This window comes from Chamaea fasciata, unplaced genomic scaffold (assembly GCF_029207755.1).
Source record: "Chamaea fasciata isolate MVZ Bird 193981 ecotype frontalis unplaced genomic scaffold, bChaFas1.0.hap1 SCAF_20, whole genome shotgun sequence".
Lineage (NCBI taxonomy): Eukaryota > Metazoa > Chordata > Aves > Passeriformes > Sylviidae > Chamaea > Chamaea fasciata.
Genome location: NW_027094105.1, coordinates 1,364,027 through 1,377,929, shown reverse-complemented (window position 1 = coordinate 1,377,929; position 13,903 = coordinate 1,364,027). Strand labels below are relative to the sequence as shown.

The 13,903-nt window shown below is 51.1% G+C and overlaps 2 protein-coding genes across 2 annotated transcripts in view; one reads left to right on the top strand and one right to left on the bottom strand.

The window, feature by feature from the left end:
• Window positions 1–165: 165 nt before the first annotated feature.
• On the bottom strand, window positions 166–4,080 carry POLE3 (DNA polymerase epsilon 3, accessory subunit). The gene is made up of 5 exons (XM_066201339.1): window positions 4,036–4,080; window positions 3,822–3,897; window positions 3,071–3,156; window positions 2,295–2,413; window positions 166–1,819 (listed from the first exon to the last, which is right to left on the bottom strand). The coding sequence occupies exons 2-5, from the start codon at window positions 3,885–3,887 to the stop codon at window positions 1,659–1,661; spliced, it is 432 nt and encodes a 143-aa protein (XP_066057436.1). The 5' UTR covers window positions 3,888–3,897; window positions 4,036–4,080; the 3' UTR covers window positions 166–1,658.
• Window positions 4,081–12,725: 8,645 nt separating this feature from the next.
• The window catches only part of RGS3 (regulator of G protein signaling 3), a 77,042-nt gene continuing 75,864 nt past the window's right edge, over window positions 12,726–13,903 (top strand). The window contains exon 1 of the mRNA XM_066201030.1: window positions 12,726–12,792. Within this exon, the coding sequence (XP_066057127.1) occupies window positions 12,762–12,792 (31 nt within the window). The 5' untranslated portion in view covers window positions 12,726–12,761. The remainder of the gene's footprint in view (window positions 12,793–13,903) is intronic.

Here is a 13,903-nt window from a genome sequence, read left to right as displayed (position 1 = left end):
GGCTGCAGCAGCCTTCATCCTCCCCTCATCCTCCTCCGTGTCAGCTGCTCCAGAAACCATTTCCCAGAGCATTCCCTGCTGCCTTGGCCGCATGCTCCCATCCCACTTATGCAACCACAGACTGCTCATTTTGTAACTGACCGAAATACGAGACTCCATTTCTGTAAAAAAAAAATCTGGCTTTTATTTAGATCTCATTCCCTTCCGGAATATGCACCCCAGATATGTGCTGGAGAGAAAAAAAGGAGAGGAAAAGAGCTGGAAGGCGGGTGTTTATCAGAGATGTTGGGAACAAATCAGCTCAGGCTTTCCACAGCCTGACTAATTGCCAGCAGAAACTAGACAGCAGAAAATCTGTGTTGGTTCAGTTCTTTTCAGAAGTTGGGCTTCTGTGCGTGTGAAAATCCAGCGTGCCAGAAAAGCAGGAAGGCAGGGTGGTTCTTGTGGGTAGCTGCCACCATGTTTTGGTGGAAAGGATCCAGGATTCCTCACAAGTGCTATTTTAAAACTGCACATCATCAAAACTTGGGGGTTTTAAATATACTTAAAACTTTCTGAGTGAGAAAGGCATCAGAACTAAGAGTTCAAGTGGAAAAGCACAAACCCACACTAGCACAAGGGATCCCAACACCTTCTCTCAACCCATCTTTCTTGCAGGAGCCTTTTTTGACACCACATGGGCCCCAGGGTGGGCACACACTGCTCCTGCTGCCCTCCCAGAGGCATCAGTGTTCCTGGAATGACCAGCAAAGGCTACAGGGGACCTTGGATGGAATTAGGTCATTCCAGCTGGGAAAAGGGGAAAAGACAACCACCATGGTTCACCACTCTGTTCTGCCACATCTCAGCTTGCTGCAGGAGCTGCTGCTGCAGGGGGACAGGTGAGACCACCAGACCCCAGTGCCACCACTGCCCTGTCACACCTGCAGCACTGCACAAAGCCACCTGTTTTCAGCCCTGCTCATTTTAGCCCCTCATTTGGCTTCAGAATTTAAATCAATCTCCTCTTTGTCTCTCAGGGCTCTCAAAGACACTTTCAGCGTGCAGTTTACACCGTCAGCACTGTGCGTTTTTCCAACTTGGGTTAGTTTGGGTGAGTCAGTGAGTGAACTCATGGTCCCTGTACAGCCACCCTGTGCTGCTGCTCAGGCTGAAGGACACAGTGTCACTGTCACAGTACAGCACAGAGAGAAGGCACAACCAGGATGCAAGGAAACAAAGGGAAAAAAACAATTCACTTGGATCAAGCGCTTCAACGTGCAGCTTCCAAGACTCAGGACATCATCACCTATGTTCTACACCCCAGAAGTGATCTATGAAAGATCTATTGGATTCAGCCAATTATATTCAGGAGTCTCATGTTCTCCTGGCCAGTTTCTGCACTGAACACCCACCAGTTCTTTTTTCCTCTCTTTCAGAGCCAGCCCAGCATCAAAAGCCCAGGTAGCACCTGCCCAGAGCCTGGGGAGGGCACAGGGAGGAGCCACCCTGCCACGGGAAAAGCTTCAGCTGAGTCCTTTATGTACAAATTACAGGCCAAAAGGGACAGGCCACAGAGGGGCAGTACAAAGCTCTAATGGAAATGAGGGGACACAGGAAGGTTGATTTACACGTTTATATCCCTCTGAGCACACCCCAACCCCTGCCCACCAGCGAGCTCAGTTGTCCACCTCTTCCTCATCGTTTTGTTCCTCCTCCTCCATTCTTTCATCATCGTCATCATTGTCCTCCTCTCGGCTCTTATCTTGCTCCTCCGAGTCTGCTTTCTTGTCTTTATCTTTCCTGGCCTCCTTCTTTCCTTTCTGCTCACGCCTGTAAACTGGAGGAGAGGGAACAGTGAGGGGTCGGCGCTGGCATGGACAGGTCAGTGGCTGAGGTCCAATGTCCACTTGCTCTCCCGGCTTTCGAGGGGAGCAGGGAACTCAGAGCACAACTCACCCTACGAGCTGAGCTGTGCTGAGCAGCTCCATAGGAAATCAGGTTAAATTTCAGCAGAAAAATGCTGAAAAGGATGCAGGAGGTCACATTTACAGGCAGCACCTACGGCTTTCCTTAGATAAACATAATGGGGGAGTGAGAGCAGATGAGACTTTCTCAATCCTCATCAGTTGTGCAATAATGTTATCCCAGTCCCGTTAAGGTGCACATTAGTTATTCCCCAGGCAAACTGCAGTGTAGGATGCTGGGCAAAGAGAAGAGAAACAAGACAGGCAATAAGTGTTGCTTGTCCAGCGTTCGAGGAAAACAGGACTCGGTGCCTCTCAGAGTCCCTGGACACCCACAGAGCACAGTACCTTCCAGGGATTCCTTCAGAGGGGCCACGAATCTCTGGAATTCCATCTCCTCCATGGCAGACAGCACATCCCCAGCATTCAGGGTTTTCCTCTTCCCCTTCATGGCAAAGTTATTTGCACTAGGCAGAACCAAAGAGAGAGGTAATTGGAAACTGTTAGCAATTCCATCTTGTTTGTTAAAGTCGTACACAACTTTAAAAAGCCATCCCTCCCCTAAACATTCAGGGTTTTTTTAATCATTTACTAAAGGAGGTTTGAGACATTTTTGTTTACATTGGCTTTCCCACAGTGTTAGTTTCTGCTTGCACAGACCTTTTCTACAAGCAGGAGAAGAAAGCCTGAACCTTGGCTGTGACAGTTCCACACAGCCCTGGAAGCACCTGACACTAGAGAAGTGACTGCCTGCAGAGAATATGCCAAGCCACCTCAAAAAATGTGACTGTGTCCTCTGTGGCAGCGCTTGCCTTAACACAGCTTCGTGATGAGGAGCCTGAAAGTGAGTCGAGTGCTCCTGCCTCTGCCAGGGAGGCTGTGCAGCCACGCTCTAAGGTTAATGGCAGTTTGGGACCCCTCTTTTTGGGACATGGCTGTGTCCAGAGCCCAGCTACCTTCCCATGGGATGCTCTGGGAAGTCTAAACCCACCTGCTGCAGCCTGCCAGACTGGTTCATTTATATAAACAGACAATACAGAAACCAACACCGGGACAGCATCCCCAAGCCAGCAGAGGTGAATTATCCATCAAGTGCCCCAGTGGCTGCTGCACCAAGTGCTTACCATGATGTTGCATACAGCACAAACACACTCGCTGCTCGGGAGATCGCGCTCCGGGCTTCTTTGGAAATATTGACTCCATCAGGAAGCTGAAAAACAAATCCAACTTTTAGCAGCAGCTGCTAAAATCGAGTTAAACTCACGTAATTCACGTGTCAGTTTGTTAAGGTGCTCAGAAGAACTGGGAACTGCTCTGGGGTGCTGTCACAGGAGCTCTGCTCCCAGCTGGAAGCCCAGGGCAGTAGGAATGTGTCCCTCAAAGGCACGGAACTGAGCAGAAGCCCAGTGACTCTGGAGTTTGGGGTCTGGCAACTGTCTCCAGGCAACTCATGCTGTGACTATCCAGCTCCTGACATGCCTGCCAGGCCCAGATCCACTCAGCAATACCTCACAGCTCCAGACCAGACGTACTAAATTAACCACTGGGAATTACTCTGGGTTTTTACAGAAACACGGCCTTGTGTGCTGAGGTTTTGAGGGGCCTGGTTCTGACAGTGCCGCTGCGGGAGCTGCACTGGTGGAGCACCCCTCGGGACACTGCTGCGAGCGCTGCAGCCCCGGTGCCCGAGCGGGGACAGCGCAGAGCAAGAGCCCCGCGGGCGGGGACACAGCTCGGCCCGGGGCCGGGATCTCCCGGGGCCGGGACCTCCCGGGGCCGGGGTCTCAAGAGGCCGGGACCTCCCGGGGCCAGGGTCTCCCGGGGCCGGGGTCTCCGGACGCCCCGCTCCGCTGGGCCGCGGGGCCCGGCACCCACCGCCTCCTTGATGATGCGGGTGATGACGGCGTTGGGCAGGTTCAGGTCCTCCGGTCTCTCCGCCATCCTGGGCCTCCTGCAAGGCAAACGCGGCGTCAGGGGCGCGGGGACAGAGGGGATCCCGGCGGGGACAGGCGGATCCCGACGGGACAGGCGGATCCCCTCAGGACCCGCGGGGTCTCGGTGGGACACGGCGATCCCGGCCCGGCCGTACCCAGCCCGCGCTCCGCCGCCGCCCCGCCCGCTCCCGGCGCGCACCGCGGCCCTGCCCACACGGCGGGAAATGGCGGCCGCGCCCTGAGGGAGCGGGGACGGGGAGGCGACGGGAAAGAAGGAGAGGGACAAGGAGGAGAGGCAGGAATATGAACAGGATAAGGGCAGGGGTCGGGGCAGGCATAGCTGTAGATGCAAGTGCAGGGACGAGCGTAGGGCCAGGTGATGGGAAAGGGACAGGTGTCGGTGAAGGGACAGGTTCAGGTGTCGGTGAAGGGACAGGTTCAGACGTCGGTGAAGGGACAGGTTCAGACGTCGGTGGTTACCCTGCAGTCACTGTGGGTTCCTGGGCGCTGTCGGGGCTGGGAGCAGAGCCAGGGCACACGGGCAGCCTGGGCACGGGGAACTGGTGGAGCCCTGGGGCAGAGCTGGCGCCTGTGGTGATGTTACCAAGATCCTCCGAAATCCTTGGGATCGATAAGACTCCCTCTAACACTGTCTGACGCTGTTAGTGAGTATGGCATTCTGTATCCTTGGCCAAGAGTGTGTGTGGCTGACAAAGTTCCAGCCTCTGCACTGATGCAGATATAAAACTTTTTCACTTATTTATACATTTTTAGGAAATAAATTAATGTTCATTGGCTCTAAAAGTTACACAATTCTCTTCATTACTTAGCATTCTGTCTGCTCTAGTTAATTTCTCACTCTTCATGCTAATCTGGGCCACATACTTTAATAATCTTCTTCTCGGGGAATCTCCAAGTTTCCAGACCTTAATCCCCTCTGCATTTTCTCCTTACTCCAACACCCTTGAAGGGTCATAAATTTAAGATCCCAGATGTCCAATTTGCAACTCCCTTTGGCTTTTATTGAAGCTAGGCAGGGTTGCTTTTAGCAAACTTGAGGTTTTGGTTATTTAGGGATCAAAGTAACTGTAAGAGCCTGTGAAGAAACTTAACTAGTGCTAGCTGAAAGTGGGTACTGGTTGCAATTAATTAAAACAGTTAGTTACATCATTTCCATCAGGGAATAACAGCTGTTTTCCCCCACCTGGGTTTCTGGCCTCTTCCCTGTGAGGGCACAGGGCATGTGAGCTCCTCCATCACTGCCCCACTGACCCCATACCTGGCCTAAACCCTGTAATTCCATGAGACTTTATCCCTGTTGATAACCTGAGCGGGTAATTAAGTAAGCTCAGAGAGCAAGAGAGCAGATTAATTCAGTGCTGTGTTGGGGTGATACTTGAAATTGTGATCAGTGATTGGCAGCACGGCTCTTTTCCATGGAAAATGGGCATTTTCTATTCTCAAGGGCAGTGTAACTGTTGTAGGCAGAGCTCACAGAAACTTGGGAGCCCAGGTGAAGGTAACTGTGGTGGATAGAACGCTGTGCTGGGAGAAGCACACACCGAGTTCACCAGGGCCAGGCCTGGGTGAGCCCTGGGTGACTGTTCCAGGAATTGGATTAATAAACTCCATCCCTGCTGTACAAATTGTATGTGAGTTTTGTTTTCAGCTCCTTTCCATGAGCTCTGTTGTTGACCCTGGCTGCTGGGTGTCCCTGGGCAGGTGTGGCAGTGCTGGCAGTGGGGAGGGTGCATTCACATGTGGCAGATTGAGCTGCTGTGACAGTGACCATGACAGACATGGATCCTGGACAGGTGGGTGACTCTGAGCTGTTGGAGCCCTTAGGAGCCACTGCTGCTCATTTTGGTGTCTGTTTTTTGGAGCATGAGGTGTTTTTGTCCATGAACTGAGAACCAAGCGAGGCGGGGGTGTGGGACTGCCTGGAGCAGGGCTGAGATGGAGCAGAGCCAGGAATGGCGCTGCCCAAATCCAGGGATATGGCCCAAAGCTGCCCCGTTCACCAGCAAAGCCTGGGCTGGGACAATCCAGCTCTGTATGTCTTCTTGACAAAACAGGCTCTCATCCTTGATCCCTGGTGTGAGTCTATATTTGTTTTTAATTACAGTGTCTGGAGGTTGGTACACTGAATTCCAGGAAGGGACCTTAAAGCCCATCCTGTGCCACTCCTGCCATGGGCAGGGACACCTTCCACTGTCCCAAGCTACTCCAAGCCCCATTTAACCCGGCCTTGGACACTTCCAGGGATGGGACAGCCATCCTGGCCTTATATCCTGTAGGTCCAGAGCCTTTATATTAAATCAGCTTTCCAGTCTTGTTTCACTGTCATGTGTAGAACATGAAAGATGTTAAGCATGCAATGCTCAAGTTTACTGCAGTGAGTCACATTTTACACGGGAACAAAAATGTTCCATGTAGCACAAGTGTAAATACAGTGACAGAGGAGCAGCAGCAGCTCAGCTCAGCCTGAGAGGGAAAGCAAAACCATGGGACAATATTGTCCTTCTGTGCCTCAGGGAAATGCTGTAACAGATTTAGATTTAAATGCTTTAAATTAGATATTAAGAAAACATCCTTCTCTGGGAGGCTGGGCAGGCCCTGGCACAGGGTGCCCCTGGATCCCTGGAAGTGTCCAAGGCCAGGCTGGACAGGGCTTGGACCATCCTGGGAGAGTGGGAGGTGTTCCTGCCCATGGCAGGGGTGCACTGAGATGATCTTTAAGATCTCTTCCACATTCCGTGATTCTGGTTGACTCTGCACTCATGTCAGGAGATGAACACTGAGTTTTAAGCCTGCAGTGAGGGTGGGCACTCCCTTAGCCTGCTTGTTTTTCACAAAATTGCTCAAAAATGTGACATTTATGGTTTAGCTGCAGGCACAGAGCTTACCTAGCTGTGTTTGTACTCCTCAGAACCCGCTGTTAGTACAGAGGGGCCTGAATCTCTCTTGTCTTTTCTGTGAAAATGACACATCAGTGTCATCATGGCCAAAGAAAGAAATATTAATACAAAAATACAGATTATTCCAATGTAAAGCAGTCTTTGTGGAACACCTGTATTGTTTCCAGCACTCTCGAAGCCCTGTTTTGATGGGTGCCATCCAAGTCCTGTAAATAAGAGGCTGTTGATGCTGTAGACGACTCCTCCCGTCATAAAATCAGGGATGAGGTGTGCCAGGACGTGGCGCACAGGACAGTTCTGAACAGCAAACCCTTCCTTCTGGGCACTCCCTGGCTCTGCTCGGAATGTTTTGGGGTTGCAGGATTAACTGTGAGGTCTTGAGCCTGAGAACCAGTTCAGCGCGTTCCTATCCCCGTGAGTCAGCTCACACCTCTCGGCGCTCGTTAGTGCCGAGCGGATCCAGCCGAGCTGCTGCCGCCAGCCGCCTCGGCGTGACTCACAGCGACAGCGCAGCCTCCAGGCAGAGTCCAAACAAACTGCCGGAGACCCAGTGCTCACAGAAGGGAAGGCAGGGACACGGGGACTCGTCCCAAACTGGAGTGGATGAAGGCAAGGACACAGGGACTCGTCCCAAATTGGAGTGGATGAAAGCAGGGACACAGGGACACATCCCAAACCGGTCTTGGATGAAGAAGAGACACAGGGACACATCCCAAACCGGTCTTGGATGAAGAAGAGACACAGGGACACATCCCAAACTGGTGTTGGATGAAGAAGAGACGCAGGGACACATCCCAAACCGGTCTTGGATGAAGAAGAGACACAGGGACACATCCCAAACTGGTCTTGGATGAAGAAGAGACGCAGGGACACATCCCAAACTGGTGTTGGATGAAGAAGAGACACAGGGACACATCCCATACTGGTGTTGGATGGTTTGTACTTACCAATTTAAATTTCCTTGGAAGACTGTCCATGACTGCTCTATTTCTTAATTTTTTTCCTTTTGGCTGTAGAAGAAGAATGAATGTGAAACACTTGGCAGCATCCTTTTTAAAAGGAAACAAGCTTTTATTTTGGTCATTATAATCTCTAAATTTTTAAGTGCATCGGGCCTCTAACTTAGAGCTGGCCCCTGGAGTTGTTCCATTTTTCCTTCCCCTAAAGACAGGCCAGGCACTGCAGCCAGGAGCCTGGTCCCCGGAGGATGGAGCTGTCCCATGGAGGTGTCACACACACACACTTCTCTTCCTACCTCAGGCCCTCTCAGTTTAGCTCACCTCTGAGGAAGGCCTCTGCGTGCAGCACTCTCAAAATATCTTCCTGGCATTCTTTTTTTAACCATAAACTAATTCAGCAGTTTTACCTGTCAAAAAAGCGCCAGCCTAAAATTCTGCTGATTGAGTGGACTTTCCTATGTGACCTAAGACAGAGACTTGGACAAATCCTGTGTACCAGGTCAGGAGCTATTTTCAGCCGTGTGGACCGACTATTGCATTAACTGTAACTTTGTTACTCCCTTTGGAAAGTGCTTTGGGAAGGAAAGCTGTAGGGTAACCTCTGTGTTACCTCTCCTGGCGCTCAGTCGGGTTTGTGCCACCATGAATCTTGCTCCTGTTTGTGCTGTGATCCAGCCAGAGCTGAGCTCTGCAGCAGGGTCAGATGTCCTCTCACCTGGACAGATGGCCCTGGTGCTCTGTAATAACATTGGGAAAGTGAGTGCTCTCAGCTCCCAGGGAAGGGAATGCCTTCCTGATTACAGGTAATGGGATCATGGTTAAACAATGTAGGCAATAATCAGGCTGTGCTGGGCTAATTGATCCAGAATACCAATTAATCCACAGAGGTGGCTTAAAGGTGCCCCAGTGTGGCTGGGCTAATGGTGTGCCACTACACAAATGGGACCCAACTCCTTCTGTGTCTGCCAAATGTACATTAAAGTTGACCCTACGGGAGTGAACAGTCCTTGAACTGAAAATGGTTTGAGGCTGGGCAGCTGTTTTGGAAAATGTCTCATGCCTGCTCTTCTGTTGTGTTCTCCCTTGGGCATCACCTTCTGACATGAAACAGGAGCTTTTTCTGACCCAATGGGTCTGCTTTTATTTTCTTCAATGTTCTTGAATCTCCTTAAATGTTCTTATAAAAATTCCTCACTGAGAGGGTGGTGGGTCACTGAGGAAGTGGTCATGGCACCAAGGCTGCCAGAGCTCCAGAAACATCTGGAGGATATGATCAGTCATAGGATTTAATTCTAGTCCTGCAAGGGAGTGGGGCTTGATGATCCTTCTGGGTCCCTTCTAGCTGGAGAGACTCTCTGTGCCTGTTCCCATGCTTGGGCTAAAGGGGGGAGTCAGGATCACAGTACTGGGGGAAGAAAGGAGGCAGCTGCCTGTGGAGCAGCAGCTCCACCCTAGACCAGCATAATTGAAGATAAAAATGTCAGAGAACCTTGGTTTACTTTGTCCAGCCTGGGAATGGGGCCTCACCAGATGACAAAGGAGATCCTGTCAAGAAAAAGGGCAACTTTAGCATTTTCTGTTGTGCCCCAGGACATGGGAGAATGGCTTTAAACCGAAGGATTTAGTTAAATACTGGGCAGGAATTGTTCCCTGGGAGGGTGATGAGGCCCTGGCACAGGGTGCCCAGAGAAGCTGTGGCTGCCCCTGGATCCCTGGATGTCTCCAAGGCCAGGCTGGATGGGACTTGGATAGACGTGGGCTAGTGAAAGGTGTCCCTGCCCATGGAAGGGGTGAAATGGGATGAGCTTTGAAGTCTCTCCCAGCCCAAACCACTCTAAGATTTCTGGCATTTGATCTCTGTCTCCTCGATCACATGCCCTGGTCAAATTCGTTTAGGTGCCAAATGCCAGAAATATTTGATATTCTGTGAAATTAATGAGCTAACCTGGCTCATTAGGAGGCAGAGCAGTGTCAGACGCTGGGGAGCAGAGCCCATGTGAGGTACCTGAGAGCTCAGCTATTTCCTGCAGCTCCAGACTGAGCACAGCAGTTCAGCTCAGGTGACAGGCAATAACTTCCTAAGCTCTTTTAACTTCATTACTTTGATCCATTTGACCATTCTAAGGCCAAAAGCATAATTCCCAGGAGACCTTTTGCTATATTGAAACTGATCTCTTTTATGAGAAGTGTCACTAAAGACCCAGCTTGGTTATTACATTGTTTTTATTGCATTAAAATAAATCAACAATGGATTAATACTCAGCATTTGTCAAAATGCTGCAGCAGGACTGGAAGCTCAGATCAGACATCCTCCAAGAGACCTGGAATGTCTCATGGTGCTGCTCTTCTGTGTCATTGAGGCTTCAGAGTGCAGAAGAATGGTGCTGTGAGCTGATGTGCTGCTGTAATTCACTGGGCTTTTAACCAGCTTAAGGCTGTAAGACAGGTGTGTCTTAAACACCTGGCCTGAGAAAGTCCCACTGCCATAAGGAAATGCAAAACCGAGGAGAAAGCCTTAAGCTGGGAAAATTGTCAGGTGTTTGGATACTGTTTCTAAGTCAGGTGCCCAGCCTACTGTTATCCTTCCTGCAGGCTAGGCATGGCAAAGGGGAAAAAGAATGAAAAAAAAAAAAAAAAAAAAAGAAGAAGAAGAAGAAGAAGAAGAAAAAAATAGTTTATGATGCCCCATTAGTGCTTTGGGGTCAGTATCTCCTCTCAGCCTGCTCAGAGGGAATGGGATGTGCTGTGTGCCTTTCCTGAGGAGAGAATCATGGAATCCCAGACTGGTTTGGGGTGGAAGAGACCTTAAAGCCCATCCAGTTCCACCCGTGCCATGGGCAGGGACACCTTCCACTATCCCAGGCTGCTCCAAGCCCTGTCCAGCCTGGCCTTGACCACTTTCAGGGGTGGGGAATCGAGAACACATGGATAACCCATGGTGCTCTGATGGCCACTGTTCTCTCTAATTGCTGTTTCCTCACTGTGAAGGGTGACAGTGGAAGCTCTACCAGACCTAAAGGAGATGTTCTGTACAAGATGTTTCTGGAGGGATCAGGAAGCATCCCTGTGCCTCAAAGGGAACCCTCTCCTGAATTAACCCTGGGTGTCTCCCTAAGCAGCCCCAGGGCAGCAGAGGAAGAAGCCAGGCAGTTTCTGCAGGTTTAGAGTGTTCAAGACAGAAGAAAATCTGAACTGAAATATAACAAGAGCTTCTTGCTCTCCCACCTTTTCCCTGCTGCCCTCCTCCTGGAGAGGAGCTGGTTTATGGGGCAGCTCTTACACAAACCATGCTGTGCTCACAGCTGCCTTAGCTTCAGCCACAGTGTAGCAATGGCAAAGGGACAAGGTGAACTGTTTCCAGCAAGCTTGGCCCTGCCAAAAGATGGGCACAGGAATAAGTGGTTGTGCATGGAGACTGTTCTGTGCTCTGCATCCCTGGTGAGCCTGCAAGGGGCTGTGCCAGCTCCTGCTCACGTGGGGTTTGTCACAAGAGCCTCTGCCTGCCCTAGAAATACTCTGTGGTTCCAGCCACGGGCATCCTGAGTTCTTACAGCCATGCCTCAGAGCCCAGAAATCGCTGCAGGCTGCTCTCTTTCAGACCATGCACTTCATGGGGAAGGGGCAGAGAGGGAGGTTTAGAAAAGAGATCAGCCAAAGAAGTTTGTTACCCAAAACGATGGGTGCAAAATGCCAAACACATCAAGTCCTATGGAGAGGCAGAGACACAGTTCTTGTAAGACTCTGGATGTTGCCAAGGCTCAGATATTTTGGCAAAGCAGCAGTGCTGAGCTGAGTGCTGTGCTGGGATCGTGTGCTGCCTGTGAGGACACTGTGGAGGAGGTGGATGGTTTTGTGCAGTGGGCAGTGAGCAGGAGCAGCCCATGAGGTTGGGTCAGTGCTGGTTTAACACTGCTCTCTCCCAGCTGGGAGGGGCAATTTTCCAGGAACATGGAGTCCTGAGTGCATCTGCCTCGAAAGGAGAAGATGAGGGAGCTGCAGGGTGGCAAAGGCAGCAGCAAAGACCCTGCTGGGGATGTTGCTGCTGCTCTGGCTCAGATCTGGGCTCCAACAGGATGCTCACACTCTGGGATGTGAACAGAGAAGGGGGGGTGTACCTAAAATACCCTGGCAGGAGGATAGACCTTTCCTGGGCCTCAAACTGGAAAAGGATTTGCTAATGTGCCAGTCTGCCTCTTTGCTGGGTTCCAATTGGAGTTTTCCAGGGAAAGGCTCAGCTGTGCCTGCTGCAGAGGTGGTGTCAGGTACAGCAGCACCTCAGCTGGGCCCTGGGCAAGAGGGGCTGCAGCGTTCCCACTGCTGCAAAGTGCTGTGGTTTGTGTGTCTGCCCTATATGGCAGGCTGTGCTAATCCCAGAAATCTGCCCTCAGGATTGCCCCAAAATAGCCCAAACCCTCCTTCTTGCAATCCTCTTACCATCTGGGAAGCCAGATAATTTTTCCCAGCCTGATTTAGTTTCTTTAGTTCCGAAGGCAGTCTCAACCTTGTGGGTTTTCTGTGTGCATATGTTACCCTTTTGCCTGGAATAACTGTCTAAGCACGTGTTTGGATTTGAATATCCAACCAAAGACAGACCCTAGTGCTGGCAGACTGAAATCTGTGATGGAGAACGGTGTTAAATTTTAAAAGAAAGTCATTAATTCCCAGGCCAACCAGCTGAATGGGCAGTTTGCTGGAGACTCCAACAAAACTGCAGGTTAAGGTCAGCCCCGGGGTTGGAATGTGAGGAGGGAAGTTAGAAGGAGTTGATTCCTTGCTGTTGGGAGCCAGGAGAGAACAGAGCTGTCGCAGGATCACCATCTCTTCCCAGCTTACAATTTAATTAGTACCTTCCCAGACTGGATCTCTGCTCCCTTGGGACATTTATATACTGGTTTGGATTTGGGTTTTTCCCCCCCTCCTTTGTGGTACCACGATCAAAGGCTCGTGGCAGCTAAGTCTGAGTTTGGACATTGCTGGAGAGGATCGTGAGCCTGCGTGGGAGTCATGGAGCAGCTGGGAGAGCCGGAGCTCATGCGTGAGTGCTCGGGTGATTTCCCCACTGCCTTTGCAGCTCTGCTCATTCCTGGGGGGAGGATGCATGGATGGATGGATGGATGGATGGATGGATGGATGGATGGATGGATGGATGGATGGATGATGGCTCTGCGGGATCTGGCTGGTCATGGGAGCCAGATCCTGGTGGCTGGAGGAGATGAGGGTCTGTATCTCCCCCGTGCCTGTTGTGGGGGGCTGGAGGTGCCCAGCTCCAGGTGAGATCGTGTTTGATCTCAGGGCTCTCTGCTGCAGCACAGGGTGGATTTGAATCTCCTGAGTTTGTGTGTTAAGAGTGATTTCTGCAGCCAGCAAGCCTCAAACCCTCTGGGAGATGGGTGGGGGGAATTTGATGGCCTGGAAGTCCCACAGAAACTCTTTACTATAATTTATTAATTATTATTTTGAAAGCTCTGTCCCCTGGGACTCTTTCACCCAAAGCTGTGAGACTGACTGCTTTAGCTGGAGAGACAGAGCATTTGTTACTGTCCTGTTTGCCTCTTAAAAGCCTTTTGCAATGAAGGCATGGAGAGAGGAGGCTTTGTGCGAGCCTGGGGAGCTCCTGGGAGACAGGGGGGAGTGTAAACACCTCTGTGTGCTGGCAGAGCTGCGGGTGCTGCAGAGAGGAGCACACAAATCATGGTGCTGGGGCTGCCGAGGTGCTGTGCTGGGACCAGGACACGGCAAGGTGGGCAGGTACAAATTCTGCTCCCATTCCAGAGGCTCAGGATACCTGGGATTGGGGTGGGAATTGTTTGCTGTTCGCTCAGGAGGCTGCTTGTTGTTGTCTGTCCTGTGGGCTGAGCTGTGCAGTGAAAAAGGCAATCCCAGATTGGTTTGATTTTTCCCAGGGGCAAATAAATTTGCTGGGAAAAAGCTTTAATTTTGATGGGTGGCAGATGGAGAGCACAGGGGATGTCAGCAAATGGACTCAGAGTTTTTGATTATCATGAAAGCAGAAACATTTAGAAGGGGCTTAGAAATGACCCTGGATCCCTGAGCTGGACCACCCCGCCTGTGTGCTGGTTCCTGCTCGTCCAGGACAGAGCTTTGGCATCATTTACCTGTGTCTGGGGGGCTCTGGCACCAGCAGA

Bases quoted from the DNA above. Each gene is read 5' to 3' on its own strand.
- POLE3 (XM_066201339.1), bottom strand. From the start codon at position 3,887: ATGGCGGAGAGACCGGAGGACCTGAACCTGCCCAACGCCGTCATCACC. The intron at 3,157-3,821 runs GTGGGTGCCGGG...TTTGTTTTTCAG, and splicing joins CCCGCATCATCAAGGAGGCG to CTTCCTGATGGAGTCAATAT. The intron at 2,414-3,070 runs GTAAGCACTTGG...GGTTCTGCCTAG, and splicing joins GTGCTGTATGCAACATCATG to TGCAAATAACTTTGCCATGA.